This window comes from Oncorhynchus tshawytscha, linkage group LG02 (genome assembly GCF_018296145.1).
Source record: "Oncorhynchus tshawytscha isolate Ot180627B linkage group LG02, Otsh_v2.0, whole genome shotgun sequence".
NCBI lineage: Eukaryota > Metazoa > Chordata > Actinopteri > Salmoniformes > Salmonidae > Oncorhynchus > Oncorhynchus tshawytscha.
In genome coordinates, this window is record NC_056430.1 from 55,995,688 (window position 1) to 56,020,975 (window position 25,288).

Here is a 25,288-nt window from a genome sequence, read left to right on the forward strand (position 1 = left end):
GTGAGTGATTGAGTGCTCTCAGCTTTCCTCCTGTGGAGATACATGAGGCAAGCTTCTAAATATGAATGCATTTAAAACACAGCGAGGGGGAAAAAGGGCAAAGCCAGGCTTTTGATTTTAGCTTTTGTTATGTTTTTTTATTTGTTCACTGACACTTAAAGCCTGGGTTACTTCGACTTTGGCTAAATCATACTATATCAATAGGATTTCCATGTTTCTAAGTGGGATTTTTTTGCCTTTTACTCATGTACCTATCCGTCTACTTTTATTTCAACAGATACGTTCTCATGCACAATCAAAATAAAGCATAGCATAATATTTGCTTTTACCTGCCTGTAAAAGTTGCCTCACCCGTTCCATGTTCACTCTCCCATTCGTAATGATGGCTTACCTGGATGGCACATTTTCCTCAGAAATCACTCAGTCTCGAACGTATGTGCTTCTCTGTTGGGCCATGCCGCGGCGGTGTTCAAATATCCCCAGCCATTGAGAAGTGGCGTTGAGAAGACTGCTGATAGGTTGTGCTGACACGGGTCTATGCTCGTACCAAATTATATGAAGTATTGCACGTTTATTAATGGAACAGGGGGGAAAGCAATGCTTTAATAATCATTCTGCACCTTCTGGAGACACCACTTCCCCGAGATGAAGAGGAGCCTGATGATAGATGAAGCATTTACTCTCAAGAATGCAAATGCATATTGTAATGTGCCTCCGACAAAGTTTGAGAGACGCTGCTCTTAAAACCAGACTTTGCTTTAGAGTGTGGACCATTATTCTTCCATAACTCACTGGCAAACATTAACAAAATGGTCGTGATCCATTACAACAGCAGATTTAAACCGCATGATGATAGCATTATTGTTAGGACGTTTGAACGCTTTCTGTCACCCTACGCAAGAGGGGGGTATTAACGTTCGTTGATCATTATAATGAGGGCCCAGAGGGTCAGATAGTCAGGGAAAAACTCCTAACCCAAGTTCTGAACCTCTATGTGGTCTTTCTTAACCTTCACTTCTACGGTGTCTACATTAGGACAGCCTTAGGCAACACTGAGGGTGTCCTTATATGGACACTGTACATTTCAAATCAAGTATTACCTAATTCATCTTTAGTCATAGAGTAAACTCTCCCTGAGTATCACCTCAAGACAGCTGCAGCTTCTTCAGTCTCCGGCTCCAGTTTACACTCTCTCCAACCACAGAGGAGCTAAATGTGGCCTGGTAATCTGGCTTAGTTGATTACATGGGAACACACACTGAGCAACACCCTCTAATAGGGGACTGGGTCCGCCACTGCTACGCATGGCTGGGTACCTTCATGGGCGGTCTCCCATGCTTAGATTAGGATTATTACCCACTCCTCTGCTTTACTTCTCTCTCTCTCCTTCTCTGTTTCCCTCTCTGTTTATCTATCTCTTTCACTGTCTTTCTCTCTCCTTTCTTTTTCCTCGCTGTCGAGAGGAAGGAAAGAGAGATACGGAACCGGTCAATGCACTGGAAGCCCATGCCGTCTCCTGTGGATAGTGTCACAGGGCATCAGGGCTGCGCTGGTTGAGTGGAGAGCAGGGTAGCACGCAGAAAAGGATATAGGAAAGGGTGAGGCACTTAACCTCATTGGATGTGATGCTTCTGCAGGCAATCAGTTTAGTAGGGTTACGATTTAGCTCTGGCAGAAGGGTGGGTCCCACTCAAGTCTGCTTGGTTTTAATTTAATTTTGTGAAAAAGTGTTTGATATTAACGAGTTTAAATGTTCCATGGCATTCCTTCATAACTGAACAAATAATGCTGCCAATTCATTCATCCTATCCCAAAGGTTTCCAAACTTTTCCCACGCACAATCCAGTGAACTTAACCATGTAACCACATCAGTTTGGAAATCACTGACCTAGGCCTATATTCTAATCTCCATGGTCTTCTCTCTCTGCCCCCTCAGCTCCCCCCACACCTATAGCCCCTCCAGAGCTCCTGGCGGTGGGTGCTACCTACCTGTGGCTTAAGCCCAACGCCAACTCTATCATCGGGGATGGCCCCATCATCCTGAAGGAGGTGGAGTACCGCACCACTACAGGCAACTGGGCCGAGACCCACATCGTGGACGCCCCCACCTACAAGCTTTGGCATTTGGACCCCGACGTGGAGTACGAGATCAAGGTTCTGCTGACCCGGCCCGGCGAGGGGGGAACAGGACCTCCAGGACCTCCGCTCATCACCCGGACCAAGTGTGCTGGTGAGTGGAACAATGTGGTTTCTGTGTCTATACTGTGTATCTGTTGTTCTATTGTGTTGATGTGCTTATTTGGGTCCCCATTTCGATCCCCATTAGCTGACGCCTTAGTGACTGCTACCTTTAGTCTTCCTGGGTTCCTTCGAACTAGCGAAGAATGAAGAGCTATACTCCTAGTTCAAGGATAGTGTGTGGGCTTTTACTGCTAATCTTTCAATGCTGTACATTGGGTTCATTTTTTTGACCCTTTGATGATGGCACCTACTGTACATTCCCATTGTCTATGTGTAGGCTATCAAATCCATCAAGTGCCACCACAAAATGTGGAAAACGAGAACCAAATGTATTTCCCGTGCAACCGTCAATGAGTTCACTGTGTATCACTTGCCTCCATAAGGCCCGCCATCTTCTTTCGCCCATTCGGCTTTAGAAGGTCACACTTCCTGATTCCCCCAGTCTCTCCATTTGCATCCCAAATGGCACCCTATTCCCTATATAGTGCACTCATTTTGACCAGGGACCTTAAGGGTCTAGTTAAAAGTAGTGCACTGTGTATGGCAGGGCTCTCCAAAACCGTCCTGTAGGTTTTATCTCCAACCCTAATCTAGCCTACCTGATTCTAATAATTAGCTGGTTGATAAGCTGAATCAGGTTAGTTTCAACTGGGGTTGGAGTGTAAACCTACAGGAGGGTATCTCTCCAGGAACAGGGTTGGAGAGCCCTGATATAGGGAATAGGGTGCCATTTGGGAAGCTGCCTCACTCTATGCCAGTACTTCTCCTTATTCACTGAAGACATCACTCAGGATGAGACGATAAAACCTACACGTTACCAGAGGGTTGAAAAAAAACGAGTGTCTCTCTAATTAATACTCCTTGGGAGCTCAAGCTCAAATCAAAGATAATGATAATTGAGATGTTAAAAATGTGCAGGAAGAAGTGGCTTCTCTGGGAAAGGGGGGTGGGGGGGGTTTATGTGGGAGCAATTTTCCATAATAATTATTAGCCCAGTGGGTAGCGTAGGGAGCATATGGAAGAAAGACACACTTCATTTGATAAAGTGACAGCTAATCAGATCAACCCCGTGTGTGTATGTATGAGAGAGACTGTGTGTGTGTCTTGCTGTTTCTGTGTGTACTGTATGTATCAGAGAGACTGTGTGTGTGTGAATTTGTGTGACTGTATTTGTGTGTGCAGCTGTGTCTGTATGTGACTTTTAATGTGTGTGTATCAAGGGTTGGAAGCGGTTCAGGGAACAGAACCGAAAACCGGAAAAGAATGAAAACATTTGAGGAACAGATCCCGAACCTGAAACTAAAGTGATCTAATCTGTTCCGGAACAGAACCGTTATTTTAAAACCATGGGAACCGGTTAATAATGTTATTTTATGTTCGGGGCAACAAAGACCCTATGCAAAACCCTCACTGTCACTCAGAAGAGAATGCGCCCTTACCTGCTTCACCAAAGACCCATGCGGGGAAGTTTGTGCCCCCGCATTGCCAAAAGGTTAGTTTAGGTGCCTCGGTCAAAGTGTTCATCTGCCTCGGGGCAACTGCTGTGATGTTCCTTTAATGGCTCTGCCAATGTACATTCACCATATGGACATGCCATGTTGGTCAACATGTATCACAAACCCAGTGCTCATTTGGAATGAGCCATTCTGCCTTGCTGTCCATTAGTTTGGGTAGTGTGTGTGTTTAAGGGGGGTGGTTAGAAATACTGAACCGTAGTGATATCAGTTGAAAGGAAAATGACCACTGCTACATCCTGACAATGTTTATGAGGTTACTGCTTATGTGTGAGGAATGTGTCTTGAGCATAATTCTAAATGTCGAGATTAGAATAAAGGGAGGGGTGTGTGGCGAAGATGCGTTTTAGGAACATCTCTCTCAATCTCTCTGTTGCGCACTGACTCCCAACAATTCGTGCACACTATTTTTTTCATTGTGTCAATGTTTGTCAATGCAACCTGGTCTCATCGACTAGACGTAACATAGTAAAAGTACATCTGGGACACTCAAATTAGTATGATATGTTACGTTTGGTTTGGTTACATAAGACAGATGGTTATTTAAGGCAAAAACTAAAGTAGGATGGGTGGGCGTATAATGTGAACATCTAGCAACCCAAGGTTACAAGTTTGAATGTCATCATGGACAACTTTAGCATTTTAGCTAATTAGCAACGTTTCAACTACTTACAGCTTTTTAGCTACTTTGCAACTACTTAGCATGTTAGCTTACCCTTCCCCTAACCCTAACCTTAACCCTTTTTATCTAGCCCTTCCCCTAAATCTAACCTTAACCCCTAGCCTAGCTAAAGTTAGCCACCTAGATGATAACATTTGTAACATACGTTTTGCAAATACATAACATAGTGTACTTTGTGCAAATTCATAATAGATATTACAAATTGTAATTTGTAACATACCATACTAAATGGGTTGTCTCTGATTAACATACAGAATAATACGAAATGCTGTAAAACCAGGTTGGTCAATGTTTATCAATATTCCTTGAAATATATATTCATCAGTGAAGTTACTGTTATTCCCAAGATATTCTCCCATTAATTTACAGTGCATTTGGAAAGTATTCGAACCCTTTGACTTTTTCCACATTTTGTTACATTACTGCCTTATTTTAAAATTAATTAAATAGTTTTTCCCCCTCAGCAATCTACACACAATACCCCATACTGACATTTTTGCAAATTTATTTAAAAAAATTAAAAAATGAAATATCACATTTACATAAATATACAGACCCTTTACTCAATACTTTGTTGAAGCACTTTTGGCAGTGATTACAGCCTCGGGTCTTCTTGGGTATGACAGGACTCCCATTATTCTCTGCAGATCCTCTCAAGCTCTGTCAGGTTGGATGGGAAGAGTCGCTGCACAGCTTTTTTTCAGGTCTCTCCAGAGATGTTCGATCGGTTTCAAGTCTAGGCTCGGGCTGGGACACTCAAGGACATTGAGACTTGTCCCAAAGCCGCTCCTGTGTTGACTTGGCTGTGTGCTTAGGGTCGCTGTCCTGTTGGAAGGTGAATCTTCGCCCCAGTCTGAGGTCCTGAGCATTCTGGAGCAGGTTGTCATCAAGGATCTCTTTGTACTTTTCTCTGTTCATCTTTCCCTCGATCCTGACTAGTCACCCAATCCCTGCCACTGAAAAACATCACCACAGCATGATGCTGCCACCACCATGCTTCACCGTAGGGATAGTGCCAGGTTTCCTCCAGACATGACGCATTCAGGCCAAAGAGTTCAATCTTCGTTTCATCAGACCAGAGAATATTGTTCCCCATGGTCTGAGTACATTAGGTGCCTTTTTGCCAAATTCCAAGTGGGCTGTCATGTGCCTTTTACTGAGGAGTGTCTTCCGTCTGACCATCAGGTTCTTGGTCACCTCCCTGACCAAGGCCCTTCTCCCCCGATTGCTCAGTTTGGCCAGGCAGCCAGCTCTAGGAAGAGTCTAGGTGGTTCTCAACATCTTTCATTTAAGAATGATGTAGGCCACTGTGTACTTGGGGACCTTCAATGCTGCAGAATTTTTTTGGTACCCTTCCCCAGATCTGTGCCTCGACACGATCCTGTCTCAGCACTCTATGGACAGTTCCTTCGACATCATGGCATGGTTTTTGCTCTGACATGCACTGTCAGACACTGAGACCTTATATAGACAGGTGTGTGCCTTCCCAAATCATGTCCAACCAATTGAATTTACCACAGGTGGACTACAATCAAGTTGTAGAAACATCTCAATGATGATCAATGGAAGCAGAATGCACCTGAGCTCAATTTAGAGTCTCGTAGCAAGTTCTGAGTACTTATGTAAATAAGGCATTTCTGTTTTTGTTTTTTTATACATTTGAAAAAAAATCTACACCTGTTTTCGCTTTGTCATTATAGGGTATTTTGTGTAGATTGAGAATATATATATTTTTAATCCATTTTAGATTAAAGCTGTAATGTAACAAAATGTGGGAAAAGTCAAGGGCCTGATTACTTTCCGAATGCACTGTTTACTGGACAAAAAAAAGAAACGCCACATGTAGTGTGTCTATGTGCCGTGTTTCATGAGCTGAAATAAAACATTCCAGAACTGTTCCATGCACACAAAAAAGCTTATTTCGCTCAAATTCTGTGCACAAATTTGTTTACATCCCTGTTAGTGAGCATTTCTCCTTCACCCAGATAATCCATCAACTTGACAAGTGTGGCATATCAAGGAGCTGATTAAACAGCATGTTTGGGATGCTCGGGATTGATGTGTACAACAGTGTGTTCCAGTTCACGCCAATATCCAGCAACTTCAGACAGCCATTGATGAGGAGTGGGAAAACATTCCACAGGCGACAATCAACAGCCTGATCAAATCTATGTGATCCACCCCAATCTTTTTTTAAGGTATCTGTGACCAACAGATGCATATCTGTATTCTTAGTCATGTGAAATCCATAGATTAGAGCCTAATGAATTTATTTCAATTGACTGATTTCCTTATACTGTATGAACTAACTTGAGTAAAATCTTTATTTTACCAGTTTACTGTCAATTTATTTGTTGTCTTTGTTTTGGGAGCATGTTTCCAGTTTCTCCGTTGTGTTTAATGGTGTGTGAACGTTTGCTTTAATGGCTCTGCATGGCCAATCCGATGTCTGCAGTGGCATACAGCATTTACTTCAATGCGGCCTCCACAGAAGTCCGAGCATTCATACTCCTTGCCGCTTCATGGAGCAGAGCTGTTGTGAAGGAAGTTGTCAATTAAGTGAGTTTGTGTCTATCCTGTCTGTGAACGGGGTTCCGAACCCCTCGCCAACAGCCAATGAAATTGCAGGGCGCCAAATACAAATCAACAGAAATCTCATAAATCAAATTTCTCAAAAATACAAATATTAGGCACCATTTTAAATACAGAATTCTCGTTAATCCAGCCACAGTGTCTGATTTCAAATATGCTTTACAGCGAAAGCTCTACAACCGATGATGTTAGGTCACCACCAAGTCACTGAAAAACCCAGCCATATTTCCAGCCAAAGAGAGGAGTCACAAAAAGCACAAACAGAGATAAAATGAATCACTAACCTTTGATGATCTTCATCAGATGACACTCATAGGACTTCATGTTTCACAATACATCTATGTTTTGTTCGATAAAGTGCATATTTATATCCAAAAATCTCATTTTACATTGGCGTGTTATGTTCAGTAGTTCCAAAACATGGGGTGATTTTGCAGAGAGCCACATCAATTCACAGAAATACTCATTATAAATGTTGATGAAATGGAACTTTAGATAAACTTCTCCTTAATGCAACCGCTGTCAGATTTCAAAAAGACTTTACGGAAAAAGCATACCATGCAATAATCTGAGTACGGAGCTCAGAGCCCAAACCAGCCAAAATAAATATCTGTTGCGCAGTCAATATTCACTTACCTATGATGATCTTCATCAGAATGCACTCCCAGGAATCCCAGTTCCATAATAAATGTTTGATTTGGGTTTATTTGAACAGCGAGAGACAGAATAACAACAACAAAAATCCAGAAAAACGCATTTCAAAAATGTTATAAATTGATTTGTATTTTAATGAGGGAAATAAGTATTTGACCCCCTCTCAATCAGAAAGATTTCTAGCTCCCAGGTGTCTTTATACAGGTAACGAGCTGAGATTAGGAGCACACTCTTAAAGGGAGTGCTCCTAATCTCAGTTTGTTACCTGTATAAAAGACACCTGTCCACAGAAGCAATCAATAAATCAGATTCCAAACTCTCCACCATGGCCAAGACCAAACAGCTCTCCAAGGATGTCAGGGACAAGATTGTAGACCTACACAAAGCTTTTTAAATATTTTTTACACCTTTATTTAATCTTTATTTAACTAGGCAAGTCAGTTAAGAACACATTCTTACTTTCAATAATGACCTAGGAACAGTGGGTTAACTGCCTTGTTCAGGGGCAGAACGACAGATTTTTACCTTGTCAGCTCAGGGATTCAATCTTGCAACCTTACGGTTAACTAGTCCAATGCTCTTGCCTCACAAGGAGCACTTACGCAAATGCAGCCAGAAGCCAAGGTAAGTTGCTAGCTAGCATTAAATGTAATAAATCATAATCACTAGTTATAACTATACATGGTTGATGATATTACTAGTTTATCTAGCGTGTCCTGCGTTGCATATAATCGATGCAGTGCGCATTGGTGAAAAAGGACTGTCGTTGCTCCAACCATAAACACCAATGCCTTTCGTGAAAACAATACACAGATGTATGTATTTTTAAACCTGCATATTTAGCTAAAAGAAATCCAGGTTAGCAGGCAATATTAACCAGGTGAAATTGTGTCACTTCTCTTTCGTTCGTTGCACGCAGAGTCATGGTATATGCAACTATTTGGGCCGCCTGGCTCATACCGAACTAATTTGCCAGAATTTTACGTAATTATGACATAACATTGAAGGTTGTGCAATGTAACAGGAATATTTAGACTGATGGATGCCACCCGTTAGATAAAATACGTAACGGTTCCGTATTTCACAAAGAATTAACGTTTTGTTTTTGAGATGATAGTTTCCGGATTCGACCATATTAATGACCTATGGCTCGCATTTCTGTGTTTTATTATGTTATAATTAAGTCTATGATTTGATAGAGCAGTCTGACTAAGCGATGGTAGGCTGATAAGCATTAATTCAAACAGCACTTTCGTGCGTTTTGCCAGCAGCTCTGCTGTTTATGACTTCAAGCCTATCAACTCCCGAGATTAGGCTGGTGTAACGATGTGATGTGAAATGGCTAGCTAGTTAGCGGGGTGCGCGCTAATAGCGTTTCAAATGTCACTCAGCTGTTTCAAATGTCACTCACTCTGAGACTGAGGGTGGCTGTTGTAGTTGTTCCCCCTTGCTCTGCATGGGTATACTGTTACACTGGCAATTTAGGGTGGATAAAAACATCCATTAGTCAAAAGTATATGAAATACAAATGGTATAGAGAGAAATAGTCTTATAATTCCTATAATAACTACAACCTAAAACTTCTTACCTGGGAATATTGAAGACTCATGTTAAAAGGAACCAGCAGCTTTCATATGTTCTCATGTTCTGAGCAAGGAACTTAAACGTTAGCTTTCTTACATGGCACATTGCACTTTTAATTTCTTCTCCAACACTTTGATTTTGCATTATTTAAACCAAATTGAACATGTTACATTATTTATTTGAGGCTAAATTGATTTTATTGATATATTATATTAAGTTAAAATAAGTGTTTATTCAGTTTTGTTGTAATTGTCATTATTACAAATAAATAAAATACATTGGCAGATTAATCGGTATCGGCTTTTTTTGTCCTCCAATAATCGGTATCAGCGTTGAAAAATCCTAATCGGTCGATCTCTAATCTCAAGGCAGCTGGGACCATAGTCACCAAGAAAACAATTGGTAACGCACTACACCGTAAAGGACTGAAATCCTGCAGCGCCTTAAGGTCCCCCTGCTCAAGAAAGCACATATACATGCCCGTCTGAAGTTTGCCAATGAACATCTGAATGATTCAGAGGACAACTGGGTGAAAGTGTTGTGGTCAGATGAGACCAAAAATGGAACTCTTTGGTATCAACTCAACTCGCCGTGTTTGGAGGAGGAGGAATGCTGCCTATGACCCCAAGAACACCATCCCCACCATCAAACATGGAGGTGGAAACATTATGCTTTGCGGGTGTTTTTCTGCTAAAGGGGCAGGACAACTTCACCGCATCAAAGGGACGATGGACGGGCCATGTACCGTCAAATCTTGGGTGAGAACCTCCTTCCCTCAGCCAGGACATTGAAAATGGGTCGTGGATGGGTATTCCAGCATGACAATGACCCAAAACACACGGCCAAGGCAACAAAGGAGTGGCTCAAGAAGAAGCACATTAAGTTCCTGGAGTGGCCTAGCCAGTCTCCAGATCTTAATCCCATAGAAAATCTGTGGAGGGAGCTGAAGGTTTGAGTTGCCAAACGTCAGCCTCGAAACCTTAATGAATTGGAGAAGATCTGCAAAGAGGAGTGGGACAAAATCCCTCCTGAGATGTGTGCAAACCTGGTGGCCAACCGCAAGAAATGTCTGACCTCTGTGATTGCCAACAAGGGTTTTGCCACCAAGTACTAAGTCATGTTTTGCAGAGGGGTCAAATACTTATTTCCCTCATTAAAATGCAAATCAATTTATAAAATTTTTGACACATGTTTTTCTGGATGTTTTTGTTGTTATCCTGTCTCTCACTGTTCAAATAAACCTACCATTAAAATTATAGACTGATCAATTCTTTGTCGGTGGGCAAACGTACAAAATCAGCAGGGGATCAAATACTTTTTTTTCCCTCACTGTAGCTGTACCGTTTACACCTTCTGTGGAGACCCATCCACATAAATACAGTGCCTTGCGAAAGTATTCGGCCCCCTTGAACTTTGCGACCTTTTGCCACATTTCAGGCTTCAAACATGAAGATATAAAACTGTATTTTTTTGTGAAGAATCAACAAGTGGGACACAATCATGAAGTGGAACGACATTTATTGGATATTTCAAACTTTTTTAACAAATCAAAAACTGAAAAATTGGGCGTGCAAAATTATTCAGCCCCTTTACTTTCAGTGCAGCAAACTCTCTCCAGAAGTTCAGTGAGGATCTCTGAATGATCCAATGTTGACCTAAATGACTAATGATGATAAATACAATCCACCTGTCTGTAAATCAAGTCTCCGTATAAATGCACCTGCACTGTGATAGTCTCAGAGGTCCGTTAAAAGCGCAGAGAGCATCATGAAGAACAAGGAACACACCAGGCAGGTCCAAGATACTGTTGTGAAGAAGTTTAAAGCCGGATTTGGATACAAAAAGATTTCCCAAGCTTTAAACATCCCAAGGAGCACTGTGCAAGCGATAATATTGAAATGGAAGGAGTATCAGACCACTGCAAATCTACCAAGACCTGGCCGTCCCTCTAAACTTTCAGCTCATACAAGGAGAAGACTGATCAGAGATGCAGCCAAGAGGCCCATGATCACTCTGGATGAACTGCAGAGATCTACAGCTGAGGTGGGAGTCTCTGTCCATAGGACAACAATCAGTCGTATATTGCACAAATCTGGCCTTTATGGAAGAGTGGCAAGAAGAAAGCCATTTCTTAAAGATATCCGTAAAAAGTGTCGTTTAAAGTTTGCCACAAGCCACCTGGGAGACACACCAAACATGTGGAAGAAGGTGCTCTGGTCAGATGAAACCAAAACTGAACTTTTTGGCAACAATGCAAAACGTTATGTTTGGCGTAAAAGCAACACAGCTCATCACCCTGAACACACCATCCCCACTGTCAAACATGGTGGTGGCAGCATCATGGTTTGGGCCTGCTTTTCTTCAGCAGGGACAGGGAAGATGGTTCAAATTGATGTGAAGATGGATGGAGCCAAATACAGGACCATTCTGGAAGAAAACCTGATGGAGTCTGCAAAAGACCTGAGACTGGACGGAGATTTGTCTTCCAACAAGACAATGATCCAAAACATAAAGCAAAATCTACAATGGAATGGTTCAAAAATAAACATATCCAGGTGTTAGAGTGGCCAAGTCAAAGTCCAGACCTGAATCCAATCGAGAATCTGTGGAAAGAACTGAAAACTGCTGTTCACAAATGCTCTCCATCCAACCTCACTGAGCTAGAGCTGTTTTGCAAGGAGGAATGGGAAAAATGTCAGTCTCTTGATGTGCAAAACTGATAGAGACATACCCCAAGCGACTTACAGCTGTAATCGCAGCAAAAGGTGGCGCTACAAAGTATTAACTTAAGGGGGCTGAATAATTTTGCACGCCCAATTTTTCAGTTTTTTATTTGTTAAAAAAGTTTGAAATATCCAATAAATGTCGTTCCACTTCATGATTGTGTCCCACTTGTTGTTGATTCTTCACAAAAAAATACAGTTTTATATCTTTATGTTTGAAGCCTGAAATGTGGCAAAAGGTCGCAAAGTTCAAGGGGGCCGAATACTTTCGCAAGGCACTGTATATGGCGCATCCAAATAAATATATGGTGCATGCATCTGTTTATGTACTTTACAAGTGCACCTCACTCAGCTTAACTTATATATGGAATACTATGTGATACAGTGGGCATCAAAATTACTGACACCCCTGACTGACAATGCACAAACAATAAACAAATATATATAAACAATATAATTATAGAGAGAAACTCTAAATACCAACATGTGAGAAATACTACGCTTCATGTTTCAATAGAATTCATGTTTAAATAGAACCAACCAAAATCACACAATTATTTAATACAAAATACATTTCACAAAAATCAAGGTTTCATAATTATTGGCACTCCTCATTTAGTACTTAGTGCAACTACCTCTGTCAAGGATAACAGCATGGAGTCTTTTCCTCTAATGGTTGACAAGGTTAAGGAACACATTTGGAGGGGTTTTGGAACATTCCTCTATGCTGATCCTTTCAAGATCCTTCACATTATTGGGTTTGCGCTTATCAACTGCCCTCTTCAACTCCGCCCATAGGTTTGATTGGATTAAGGTCCGGCGGCTGTGATGGCCATGTCAAAACATTGATTTTGTTGTCACAGAACCATTTCTATGTGGATCTTGAGGTATGTTTTGGGTCATTGTCTTGTTGGAAAGTACACGTACGGCAAAGTCTCAGCCTTCTGGCAGAGGCAACCAGACTGTCACTCAAATTGCCTGATACTTGGTGGAATTCATTAGGCCATCAATATTAACCAGTGCCCCTGGACCTCTGGATTTAAAACAGCACCAAAACATCACTGACCCATCACCATATTTCACCGTGGGTATGAGGTGCCCCCCCCTTTTTGCAAGAATTGTGCCATCTGGTTTAATATAAGGAATTTGAAATGATTTATACTAGTATGACAATTTAGTACTTTTTCCACCACTGGATGTGGCTGGAGGTTAAAACATTTCTTTCACATGACCCATCAATTTAGGCAAGTGTGTCTGGGTAAGCATCATCTAATATTTATAAAATATTTTATCTGGACACTTTCTTTTTACCTGGAATTTTTCCTTATTGTAGACTACTACAACTTTTAGTCTTAATCTTTACTTCACTACTCACTGTTTAGCACATGACCTCATGTGAATCCTTAAAGAGATGGGTGGGGCTGGCTTTAGAGGGTGTGAACAATGCTGAATGGGTGTAGACAAAGGAGAGGTCTCCAGTGGGTACCAAAACATTCAAAGGCCCTTTTCTCAAAAGTGAGTTTACAAGTGTATCAACTTTCAAAGTATACTTACTTTCCCATTGTTCCTCAAAAATGCTGTGTATGATATACCATTTGTAGCTCTGAGTCTCTACTTTTATCCAATGTAAAAAAAAGAGAGAAAAATAATCAAATTTTGCTACAAAAGACCGAATCCAGGTTGTCAATGCGGAGCTATAGGGAGCCGTCTGTATTGTTACAGAATTTGGGAGGCACACGGTGATGCTGTACAGAGCTCGATTTGGCCACCGAAAGCTCCACAATTCCGTCAAACACTCCACACAGAGCCTCCAGATGGCATTGCTGGAGCAAGGAGCAAGGATAAATTGCATTTCAGGCTTCAAACATAAAGATATAAAACTGTATTTTTTTGTGAAGAATCAACAACAAGTGGGACACAATCATGAAGTGGAACGACATTTATTGGATATTTCAAACTTTTTTAACAAATAAAAAACTGAAAAATGATGAAAGAAACATGAAACGTGATGAAAGAAACATACAGGAACTCAAATCCTTCTGTTCACCTGATTTAGATTTCCTCACAATCAAATGTAGACCGCATTATCTACCAAGAGAATTCTCTTCGATTATAATCACAGCCGTATATATCCCCCCCCAAGCAGACACATCGATGGCTCTGAACAAACTTTATTTAACTCTCTGCAAACTGGAAACGATTTATCCGGAGGCTGCATTCATTGTAGCTGGGGATTTTAACAAGGCTAATCTGAAAACAAGACTCCCTAAATTTTATCAGCATATCGATTGCGCAACCAGGGGTGGAAAGACCCTGGATCATTGTTACTCTAACTTCCGCGACGCATATAAGGCCCTGCCCCACCCCCTTTCGGAAAAGCTGACCACGACTCCATTTTGTTGATCCCTGCCTACAGACAGAAACTAAAACAAGAAGCTCCCACGCTGAGGTCTGTCCAACGCTGGTCCGACCAAGCTGACTCCACACTCCAAGACTGCTTCCATCACGTGGACTGGGAGATGTTTCGTATTGCGTCAGACAACAACATTGACGAATACGCTGATACGGTGTGCGAGTTCATTAGAACGTGCGTTGAAGATGTCGTTCCCATAGCAACGATTAAAACATTCCCTAACCAGAAACCGTGGATTGATGGCAGCATTCGTGTGAAACTGAAGGCACGAACCACTGCTTTTAATCAGGGCAAGGTGTCTGGTAACATGACTGAATACAAACAGTGCAGCTATTCCTCCGCAAGGCTATCAAACAAGCTAAGCGCCAGTACAGAGACAAAGTAGAATCTCAATTCAACGGCTCAGACACAAGAGGTATGTGGCAGGGTCTACAGTCAATCACGGACTACAGGAAGAAACCCAGCCCAGTCACGGACCAGGATGTCTTGCTCCCAGGCAGACTAAATAACTTTTTTGCCCGCTTTGAGGACAATACAGTGCCACTGACATGGCCTGCAACGGAAACATGCTGTCTCTCCTTCACTGCAGCCGAAGTGAGTAAGACATTTAAACGTGTTAACCCTCGCAAGGCTGCAGGCCCAGACGGCATCCCCAGCCGCGCCCTCAGAGCATGCGCAGACCAGCTGGCCGGTGTGTTTACGGACATATTCAATCAATCCCTATACCAGTCTGCTGTTCCCACATGCTTCAAGAGGGCCACCATTGTTCCTGTTCCCAAGAAAGCTAAGGTAACTGAGCTAAACGACTACCGCCCCGTAGCACTCACATCCGTCATCATGAAGTGCTTTGAGAGACTAGTCAAGGACCATATCACCTCCACCCTACCTGACACCCTTGACCCACTCCAATTTGCTTACCGCCCAAATAGGTCCACAGACGATGCAATCTCAACCACACTGCACACTGCCCTAACCCATCTGGACAAGAGGAATACCTATGTGAGAATGTTGTTCATCGACTACAGCTCGGCATTCAACACCATAGTACCCTCCAAGCTCGCCATCAAGCTCGAGACCCTGGGTCTCGACCCCGCCCTGTGCAACTGGGTACTGGACTTCCTGACGGGCCGCCCCCAGGTGGTGAGGGTAGGCAACAACATCTCCTCCCCGCTGATCCTCAACACTGGGGCCCCACAAGGGTGCGTTCTGAGCCCTCTCCTGTACTCCCTGTTCACCCACGACTGCGTGGCCATGCACGCCTCCAACTCAATCATCAAGTTTGCGGACGACACAACAGTGGTAGGCTTGATTACCAACAACGACGAGACGGCCTACAGGGAGGAGGTGAGGGCCCTCGGAGTGTGGTGTCAGGAAAATAACCTCACACTCAACGTCAACAAAACTAAGGAGATGATTGTGGACTTCAGGAAACAGCAGAGGGAACACCCCCATCCACATCGATGGAACAGTAGTGGAGAGGGTAGCAAGTTTTAAGTTCCTCGGCATACACATCACAGACAAACTGAATTGGTCCACTCACACAGACAGCATCGTGAGGAAGGCGCAGCAGCGCCTCTTCAACCTCAGGAGGCTGAAGAAATTTGGCTTGTCACCAAAAGCACTCACAAACTTCTACAGATGCACAATCGAGAGCATCCTGGCGGGCTGTATCACCGCCTGGTATGGCAACTGCACCGCCCTCAACCGTAAGGCTCTCCAGAGGGTAGTGAGGTCTGCACAACGCATCACCGGGGCAAACTACCTGCCCTCCAGGACACCTACACCACCCGATGCTACAGGAAGGCCATAAAGATCATCAAGGACATCAACCACCCGAGCCACTGCCTGTTCACCCTGCTGCCATCCAGAAGGCGAGGTCAGTACAGGTGCATCAAAGCTGGGACCGAGAGACTGAAAAACAGCTTCTATCTCAAGGCCATCAGACTGTTAAACAGCCACCACTAACATTGAGTGGCTACTGCCAACACACTATCAATGACACTGACTCTACTCCAGCCACTTTAATCATGGGAATTGATGGGAAATGATGTAAATATATCACTAGCCACTTTAAACAATGCTACCTTATATAATGTTACTTACCCTACATTGTTCATCTCATATGCATACGTTGATACTGTACTCTATATCATCGACTGCATCCTTATGTAATACATGTATCACTAGCCACTTTAACTATGCCACTTGGTTTACATACTTATCTCATATGTATATACTGTACTCGATATCATCTACTGTATCTTGCCTATGCTGCTCTGTACCATCACTCATTCATATATCCTTATGTACATATTCTTTATCCCCTTACACTGTGTATGACAGTAGTTTTTTTTGGAATTGTTAGTTAGATTACTTGCTCGTTATTACTGCATTGTCGGAACTAGAAGCACAAGCATTTCGCTACACTCGCATTAACATCTGCTAACCATGTGTATGTGACAAATAAAATTTGATTTGATTTGATTTGATTAGATATATATATGCCAGAATAGGTGCAGAATATAGGTGGCCAAATATATTTAAGTGCCCGTTTGGGGATTTTGTAGTTAGTTCACTTTGGGTAACTCAAGGAGAGACTGTATCTGAGCCTGGTACCCCACCTGTGTCTTATTGGTTAAGACAGGTTTTGTCTGATGAGAGGCTTTTTCTTTTGAATGCTGTCATTTAGAAGTCAGAACTTTATATGGGCTATATATTTCTAAATATCACCATCAAACACCAACGCTGCGTAATGAAGTCACTAATTTGCACCTCTACCTGCCTGCCTACTGCTGTATCCTGACTGAAGGCCTCTATTTTAAGATGCCAACAAGATTGCCCAGCGCTTCAAGGCATGCTTCTTCCATCCTCTCTCACGCTCTCCTCACCCGCAAAAAGATCAGCTGCATCTCCCGCCCTACACTGTGACTGGCAGCACAGTGTGTGTTTGTCCTTCATTATGATTAAAGCATGCTGTTAAGGCAAAATACCATTAGCTCTTAATATGGATAGGCATCCCTCTAGTGGGACACTTGTCGACAAAATCCTGTGAAATTGGAGGGCGCGCAATTCAGATAAATAATCGTAATATTAAACATGCATGAACATACAAGTATCTTATATAATTTAAAAGCTTAAATTCTTGTTAATCTAACTGCGTTGTCCGATTTACAATGGGCTTTACAGCGAAAGCATACCATGCGATTGTCTGAGGACGGCGCCCCACATCAACATATTTTTCAACCAGCACAGGCTTCACAAAACCACAAATATCGATTAAATAAATCACTTACTTTTGAAAATACTCTGTTTGCTACAACATGAATGGTCGTTTTGTTAGATAAAATTCTTCTTTATATTCCAAAAAGTCTGCTTAGTTGGCGCCATCGATTTCAGTAATCCACTCATTCAACATGCGGCCATGTAGTCCAAAAAGCTAGCGCTAAACTTCGTCCAAACAAGTCAAACGATGTTTCGTTTTAATCCTCAGGTACCCTACAAAGTAAATAAACGATAAATATTAAATACGGAAAGTAGTATGTTCAATAGGGAAGTAAAATTAGTAAGTGCATCTAGTGGAAGCCATAGGAATTGCAATCTGGGAACCGGAATTACATAGGAACAATAGGTTTCCATTTTAAGCCTGGGACCTCAAAAAAACAGATTTGCGGTTGGTTTTTCTTAGGATTTTCGCCTGTCATATCAATTATTTTATAGTCTCAGACATTGTTTTAATCGTTTTAGAAACGTCAAAGTGTTTCTATCCAATGCTACCAATTATATTCATATCCTGGCTTCTGGGCCTGAGTAACAGGCAGTTAACTTTGGGCACGTCAGTCAGGAGGAAATTCAGGAAACTAGACCCTATCCCAGAGAGGTTAACGACTTTCCTATAAAAATTTAATTGCATACCTGCTCCATAGCAAGCTGCTCTAACCACACTGATTGGTGAAGTAATTTAATATTGAGCTAAATGTAAAAAATAAAATTGAAAAAAAAAATTCAGATATTTAATAAGGAGCAATATAAACCGGTACTTTTTTGGTTTGAAATGGTTCTGAACTTTATTTTGCTGTTCGGAACAGTGGAATGGAATTAAAAAACAATGATTCTGTACAGAACGAAACGATTGGAAAATAATTTAAGTTCCAACCCCTGGTGTGTACAGTATGTGACTATTTCTGTACGTACTTGAGCGTGTGTCCCTGATTGCTTGTGCGTGTGTGTGTATGTGTGTGCATGCCATGGTCCCTGTGAGGCCCTGATGGGGGAATTGGTAATTGAGGTGAGCAGATGAGCAGCCGTGAAACTCTCTGTTCTCCAGGTGAGAGAGATGATGAAGGAGCTCTGTGTGGGAGCGCCGACACAGTGGGGAGGCACCACTGATCTGGCGCAAATGCTCCAGCACTGTGTGTTGGAGCAGTGTTTTTTTTCTTCTTCTTCTCTCCTCTCCTTATTTCTTCACGCATCTCTTTCTCGTATTCTCTTTTTCTGCTTTTCTTTGAATTCTCTCTCTACATTTAGCCTCTATTCATCTCTCACTCTCTTCTCTATTTCCCATGCTCTCTCCCTCTCATTACCCACTGCTTTACTTGACATGTCCTTTCCCACTCTTGCTCATTCCCACTGCTACGAGACACACTACCTTCATTCTCAATAGTGCCGATGAACAGGAAAAGGACTTTGTCAAGGTGTAAAATGCTAAAAGTAATTTAGAGAGGCAGGGAAGCAAAAAAGACAAAGGGAACATATTTGAATAGAGACAGTTGCAGCCTTCTCTGACCTTTTAAAGTTTGTGCAGGTTGAAAATGTGTGGGAGTGTGTCTGTGTGTGAATCTGCAGACAAATGCGTGTCTCTATCTGCATCTTGGTCATTAGTCTTTTTGTTTGTTGCTGCTGTAGCTGTGTGTGTTTGAGCTAGTTTGCTAGTCTTTACACAACGCGTTGGTCTAATCCTGAATAGTGATTGGTTAAAAGTGCATTCCAGCCAGTGTCTATTCCACAAGTTACCACTGGCTAAATCTATGACATTAAAATGCCTATTTACTCTGTTGCATCTCACTGCGCAATCCACTGTCTCACCAGCCCAGGCAGGGAAGTAAAAAATCTTCACTATAAAAAGCAATAAGAAATCATCTCACATTTCTTTTAGACTAACATTTAGTTTTCAACAGCAGAGATTTGTATAAACCTTACTGTCTGTCTCTCCGACATTTGCAGCATTGTTTCAATATTCAAACTTGTTCTCCAACTGTCACATATTAATGAACGTGTAGGGGTTGGGAGTCGGGACGAGAGAGGCAGACAGCATTTTCAGTCAGTCGAAATCATGAATCAGCCGACATCATTTTTATGTATATATACAAAGAAATGTAAATTGAAAAAAAGTCCAACGAAACGCAGCTAGTTTGTAGTCTTTCATGCGTTATTTATTGTGTTATCTGTGTTTTGGCTAGCTGCTCTGAATAACAGTGTCCTAACAAAAGAGCATATCTTACATGCCAGGCGAAATCATGCCTCATTAGCTCATTGTTATGGATGTATCCAAATAAATGTCACTAGAAAACAGCTTACACAAATGCAGCTACTGTTGTTATTCTTTCTGCACTGTTTGACATGACTAAGTTAGCCATAGCTGGCTAGCTAGCAAGCAAGGGATAAGAATGTTCCCAGCCAGTATGGCAATGGAACATTTAGAATGAACGACTGCGTCGCGTCCATAGATACAGAACAAAGAGACTGAATGACTGGGTCGTGTCTCTGACAACCAAAACAATAGAACGAACGACCAGCCGGCTTAGGTAGCAATCCTAGATTTGTTTCGGGACTATATCTTGTGGAAGAATTTTGTCTCGATCCTAACACCTTGGCCAATATATCCTCCAAACACCAGCTTCTTGGGCATGAAATGTGCCTCTGTGTGTGTGTTTATGCGTCTGTGTGTGGTCCTTTGTCAGCAGCCATCCCTCTCTATAACCAGAAAAAATTTAGCTAGGTCAGAATTATGTGCTAATACAGTGGCTCCATGCAACCATCTCTGCCGGTATCCACCAGACCCCCCCCACACACACACACACACACTCCCGGACCCCCTGCCTCAGAAGACCCACTCCCTCTCCGCGCACTTCCACACCGCTTCTTCCCTGATAGAATGCACCCAATTCTAGCTGACAGACACAATCCGTTCCACCCCCCCAACCCCATTATTCACCACTCTACCACACATTAACACTGTCAAAGGCTAAGGCAATGAACAGAGCCCTCCTGGAGGAAACTGTGAGAATGCACAGGAATTGTTACGGTCCGCTGGAAGAGTTTGTAATGCATCTCTGTACCGGCTTAAAGACAGGAAGAGGATGGTTCTTGGGCTGGGAGCCGACAGCTCTCAAACCAGTTACAGATTGCCCCGTCACTTTGGATTGGCCTGTGGAGGCTGACCTGAGAACAGTGTGGACAAGGGGGAGATCTCTGTGTACAGAAAGCTATGCAGTGCTGAATCTCAACTCAGTTCAGGCTCTTTTATTAATGCAACATAGTATGTATTCCATCCAGAAGGTGTTGGTCCCAATGTTCGAACAGTCACATGATTGTGGTGTGTTTCATATCCACTGAAGATGACCTGATACTGTTTGAGAGGTTTGAGTGCACACAGATGAGAGTCGCAACCAATAAACACATAGCGCTCCTTGGGTGTTTGCATTCGTGTGGAAGAGGCTGCCTGTTTTCATCATATCAGAGACAGCCAGGAAGGAGACAGAGGGGGATGAAGAGGGAAGGATGAGGAAGGAGGGAGGGAGACAGTGGGGGCAGAGCTGAGGTGAAGTGGAACAAAGATTCTGCTGGCCACGGCTCTGTAGCACCGTACTGTAACTCCTCTGTGTACTGGGCTAGTTGGGCTGTGTGAAGTGCAGCAGAAAGGAACATGTGTTTTCTGAATTGGCGGCCGCCGTGTTTACCTGTCAGAGAGACGTCACAGGGGCAGGGTGGAGGGAGTGAGGGGGAGGCAGAGAGGGAGGAAGAGGAGATTGGATCGGATATGGCAGGTGTGGCAGCTGTGCTGAGGACTGGCCAGAGGTAAGGTGAGGAGGCGAGAGAGTTCAGAGGAGGGTGGGAGTAGGGGTATGTTAGTGCCAGTGCGGGGCATGGAGTGTGGGGGTGAAGGGGGTCAGTGATGGGCCTCATATATGCTCCGGGGCCCTGCCCGCTCGCTTGTCTGCCCACCTGGCTAGTTTGAGTGTTGGCAGCCAGCAGCGCTTGAGTGGCACACCAGGGCCACGGGGGAAACTCAAAGCACACATTGATATTTCATATCTACATTTTGTAACACACATTTTCACATTTTGTTGCGTTACAAAGGGATTGAAATATATGTAATTGTCATTTTGTCAATGATCTACACAAAATACTCCTTAATGTCAAAGTGAAAAGAAAGTTATACAAATGTTTACAAATTAATAAAATTAAGTATTCACCCCCTTTGTTTAGGCAAGCCTAAACTAGTTCAGGAATAACATTTGGCTGAAAAAAATCACATAAATTACATGGACTGACTGTGTGAAATAATAGGGGTTGACACAATTTTTGAATGACTACCACTTCCTCATCTGTAAGATTCAACTACATGTGTACAAAGACCAGGGAGCTTTTCGAAAACCTCTGTTTCTTCCACTTTGACTTTGACAAAAAAAAGACATTTACATTTTAATCACACTTTCTATCACAGTCAAATGTGAAGAAATCCAAGGGGGGTGAATACTTATGATACTCACTGTATAGAATATGGAGATTTTGTTGATATTATGTTAAAAGTCAGTGTACTGAAGGCAACACTACACTCAACGACGTTACACTTTTCCCAAAAACCTCAACCTCAACTTCGACTGGATCATTGATTTTGTTTGACAATTTCAGTTTTTCTCTCACACCTCCTCGATAGATTTAATTTGCTAATTCGCAATTTAATTTGCTCCTGGCTCTTTGCCCTCTCTGGCCCATATTCACTCAGAGGTGAATTGTGGGTACACTCCTCAGGTGGAGACCCATTATTAATGTCCACCAGGTGACGATGAGGGACGTGGCAACTTCGGATCCCAGCGTGTCGCTTCATCTCACACTGTCAACCCTCCGACTGATGCACTTCTTCCGGCCTAATGGCTTATTAGGAGGTGGACTGAAGATGCCTATAATTCATTTTGTGCCGAGCGTGAATGATCTATAGACTATAGACCTCCGCTTGACTCTCAACCAAACAGAATTTATTCTTATTATGTTCCCCTCGTGTTACGATAAATCACACCACTGTGCATTGGAAGATGAAGGTGATAATGTACTCAAGAGAGCTGTGGTGGCAAGAGTTCATCCTATTCCTCCTGACGTAACTCTCTCTCTCTCTCTCTTTGTTTCTCTCTCTCTCTCTGTTTCTCTCTGTCTCTCGCTTTGTCCTCGGCTGGTTTCCCCAAAAAATACCCACCTACCCCTGTTTTCCCAACTGGGAGAGAAAATAGACACTCGCCAACATCTTGATTCGCTGTTCCATCAGGTAGATCCCATTCGGGAATGAGTTTGGAAAATGTTAAAATTTACATGGGAACATTTAGAATATTCTGATGAAAAAGGGGCTTTTTGAAAATATCTATTAGCTCCCTAGGCTCAAGTGTTAGGTTGGAATTTTCTCAGTTTCTTAGAGTTCAGGCTTATTTATTGACGTGTTTCTACTGATGTATATGGCTTTCTCTTTAGACTGCCAAGCTTTAGTGCTTTCTATTACCATTGCCCTTCATGAGTTCGGCTTTTGATAGATGATGAGCAGTGGACAGTTGTCTGGTCAAGCCTGCATGTCGAGCCTAAATGCATGGTTTCAAAGTACATCTCTACTGTTAATTTGTTTGCATTATTAAGATGGCTTTGCTTGACCTCCATGGCTGATCTCCTGGGCCAGCTTAAAACTCTCCTTTCGCCATGACCTGAGAGGAGGGCTGGCAATATTCAATTCCAATGGATCTTTCTCAAGTCGCCGCGGCTGCTGCCGGAGATGGGCTGTCCTAGCACACATGTGGACACGCACCCACACACTTTCTTCACTCTTACACGGGACGCTCATCTATCTCCCTACAGGGAGTAGTGAGGGAGACCTTGCTGAAGAGGAATAAGAACGCTCTGATGATCTGGGGGACGCGGCCTCTTCTAGATTTATGACTTTTTAACACCTTCCCTCTGTTAACTGACTGAATATTTATTTACCAGCAGAATATATTTCTTTCCTTCACTTCTTTGCCTAATGCAGCTTATTTTTCCCCATCATAATGTGATGAGGACAAGGTGCTGTTCCAGTGAAAGAAACATGAAAGAATGCTACTCACACAGAATGGAGTTTTCTCACCAATGACGCCTTGTTTAAAGTCCAATCTAGCACTCCGGATGTGCTTGTGGGCCTTGTCAAGAACTTCACCATTGAAAGCCATGTCAAGGTATCCTTATGTCTCAACATTAACGACAATGATCCAAGCGTCTTCAAAGACTCGGCCATGGAGGCTTGTTGAAAACAGCTACTTGTTGCTTTTCCTTATTAACGTGGAATGTCAAGGGCTTTAAGGCGGTAATGAAACAAAATATGCTTTTTTAAACAATTGAAGCACCTGTCAACACGGATCGGCCACTCAAACTGAGCCCAAATGAAGGGCTATTCACATGCTGAAAGGCTTCTATCCCTACTCTCTCTCTTCCTCCAACTCTCAATTTGCCTTCCCAGGAGTTTATAATGATGTGGAGGATGAAACCCCACTGGATCAGCTTGGTAATAATGTGTGTGTGTGTGTGTGTGTGTGTGTGTGTGTGTGTGTGTGTGTGTGTGTGTGTGTGGCTTGATGTGTGTATGCATGTGTGTGTCTTTGTCTGTGTGTTTGTACAGTACCAGTCAAAAGTTTGGACACACCTACTCATTCAAGGGTTTTTCTTTATTTCTTACTATTTTCCACATTGTAGAATAATAGTGAAGACATCAAAACGATGAAATAACACATGTAAGTAGTAACCAAAAAAGTGTTAAACAAATCAAAATATACTTTCAATTTGAGATTCTTCAAAGTAGCCACCCTTTGCCTTGATGACAGCTTTGCACATTCTTGGCATTCTCTCAACCAGTTTCATGAGGAATGCTGTTCTATGTCTTGAAAGAGTCCCCACATATGCTGAGCACTTGTTGTCTGGTTTGCTTCACTCTGTGGTCAAACTCATCTCAATTTGGGTTGAGGTCGAGTGATTGTGGAGGCCAGGTCATCCGATGCAGCACTCCATCACTCTTCTTCTTGTTCAAATAGCCCTTACTCAGCATGGAGGTGAGTTTGGAGTCATTGTCCTGTTGAAAAACAAATGATATTCCCACTAAGCGATACCAGATGGGATGGTGTATTGCTGCATAGTGCTGTGGTGGCCATGCTGGTTAAGTGTGCCTTGAATTCTAAATAAATCTCAGTCAGACAGTGTCACACCACCTCCTCCATGCTTCACGGTGGGAATCACACATGTGGAGATCATCTGTTCACATTTTTTTTCTTTTTTCTTTATTTAACTAGGCAAGTCAGTTAAGAACAAATTCTTATTTTCAATGACGGCCTAGGAACAGTGGGTTAACTGCCTGTTCAGGGGTAGAACGACAGGTTTGTACCTTGTCAGCTCGGGGGTTTGAACTTGCAACCTTCCGGTTACTAGTCCAACACTCTAACCACTAGGCTACTCTCCTCTGCATCTCACAAAGACACAGAGGTTGGAACCAAAAATCTCAAATTTGGACTCATTAGACCAAAGGACAGATTTCCACTGGTAATGTCCATTGCTCATGTTTCTTAGCCCAAGCAAGTCCCTTCTTCTTTAAAAAAAATGTATTTAT

The 25,288-nt window shown here is 42.6% G+C and overlaps 1 protein-coding gene across 7 annotated transcripts in view; it reads left to right on the forward strand.

Moving 5' to 3' along the window:
* ptprt (protein tyrosine phosphatase receptor type T) overlaps positions 1 to 25,288 on the forward strand; it is a 415,965-nt gene that overhangs the window by 180,528 nt on the left and 210,149 nt on the right. For all 7 annotated transcript variants that reach the window (XM_042301053.1, XM_042301087.1, XM_042301062.1 and 4 more), the window contains exon 7: positions 1,937 to 2,230. In XM_042301053.1, the coding sequence (XP_042156987.1) occupies positions 1,937 to 2,230 (294 nt within the window). The remainder of the gene's footprint in view (positions 1 to 1,936; positions 2,231 to 25,288) is intronic.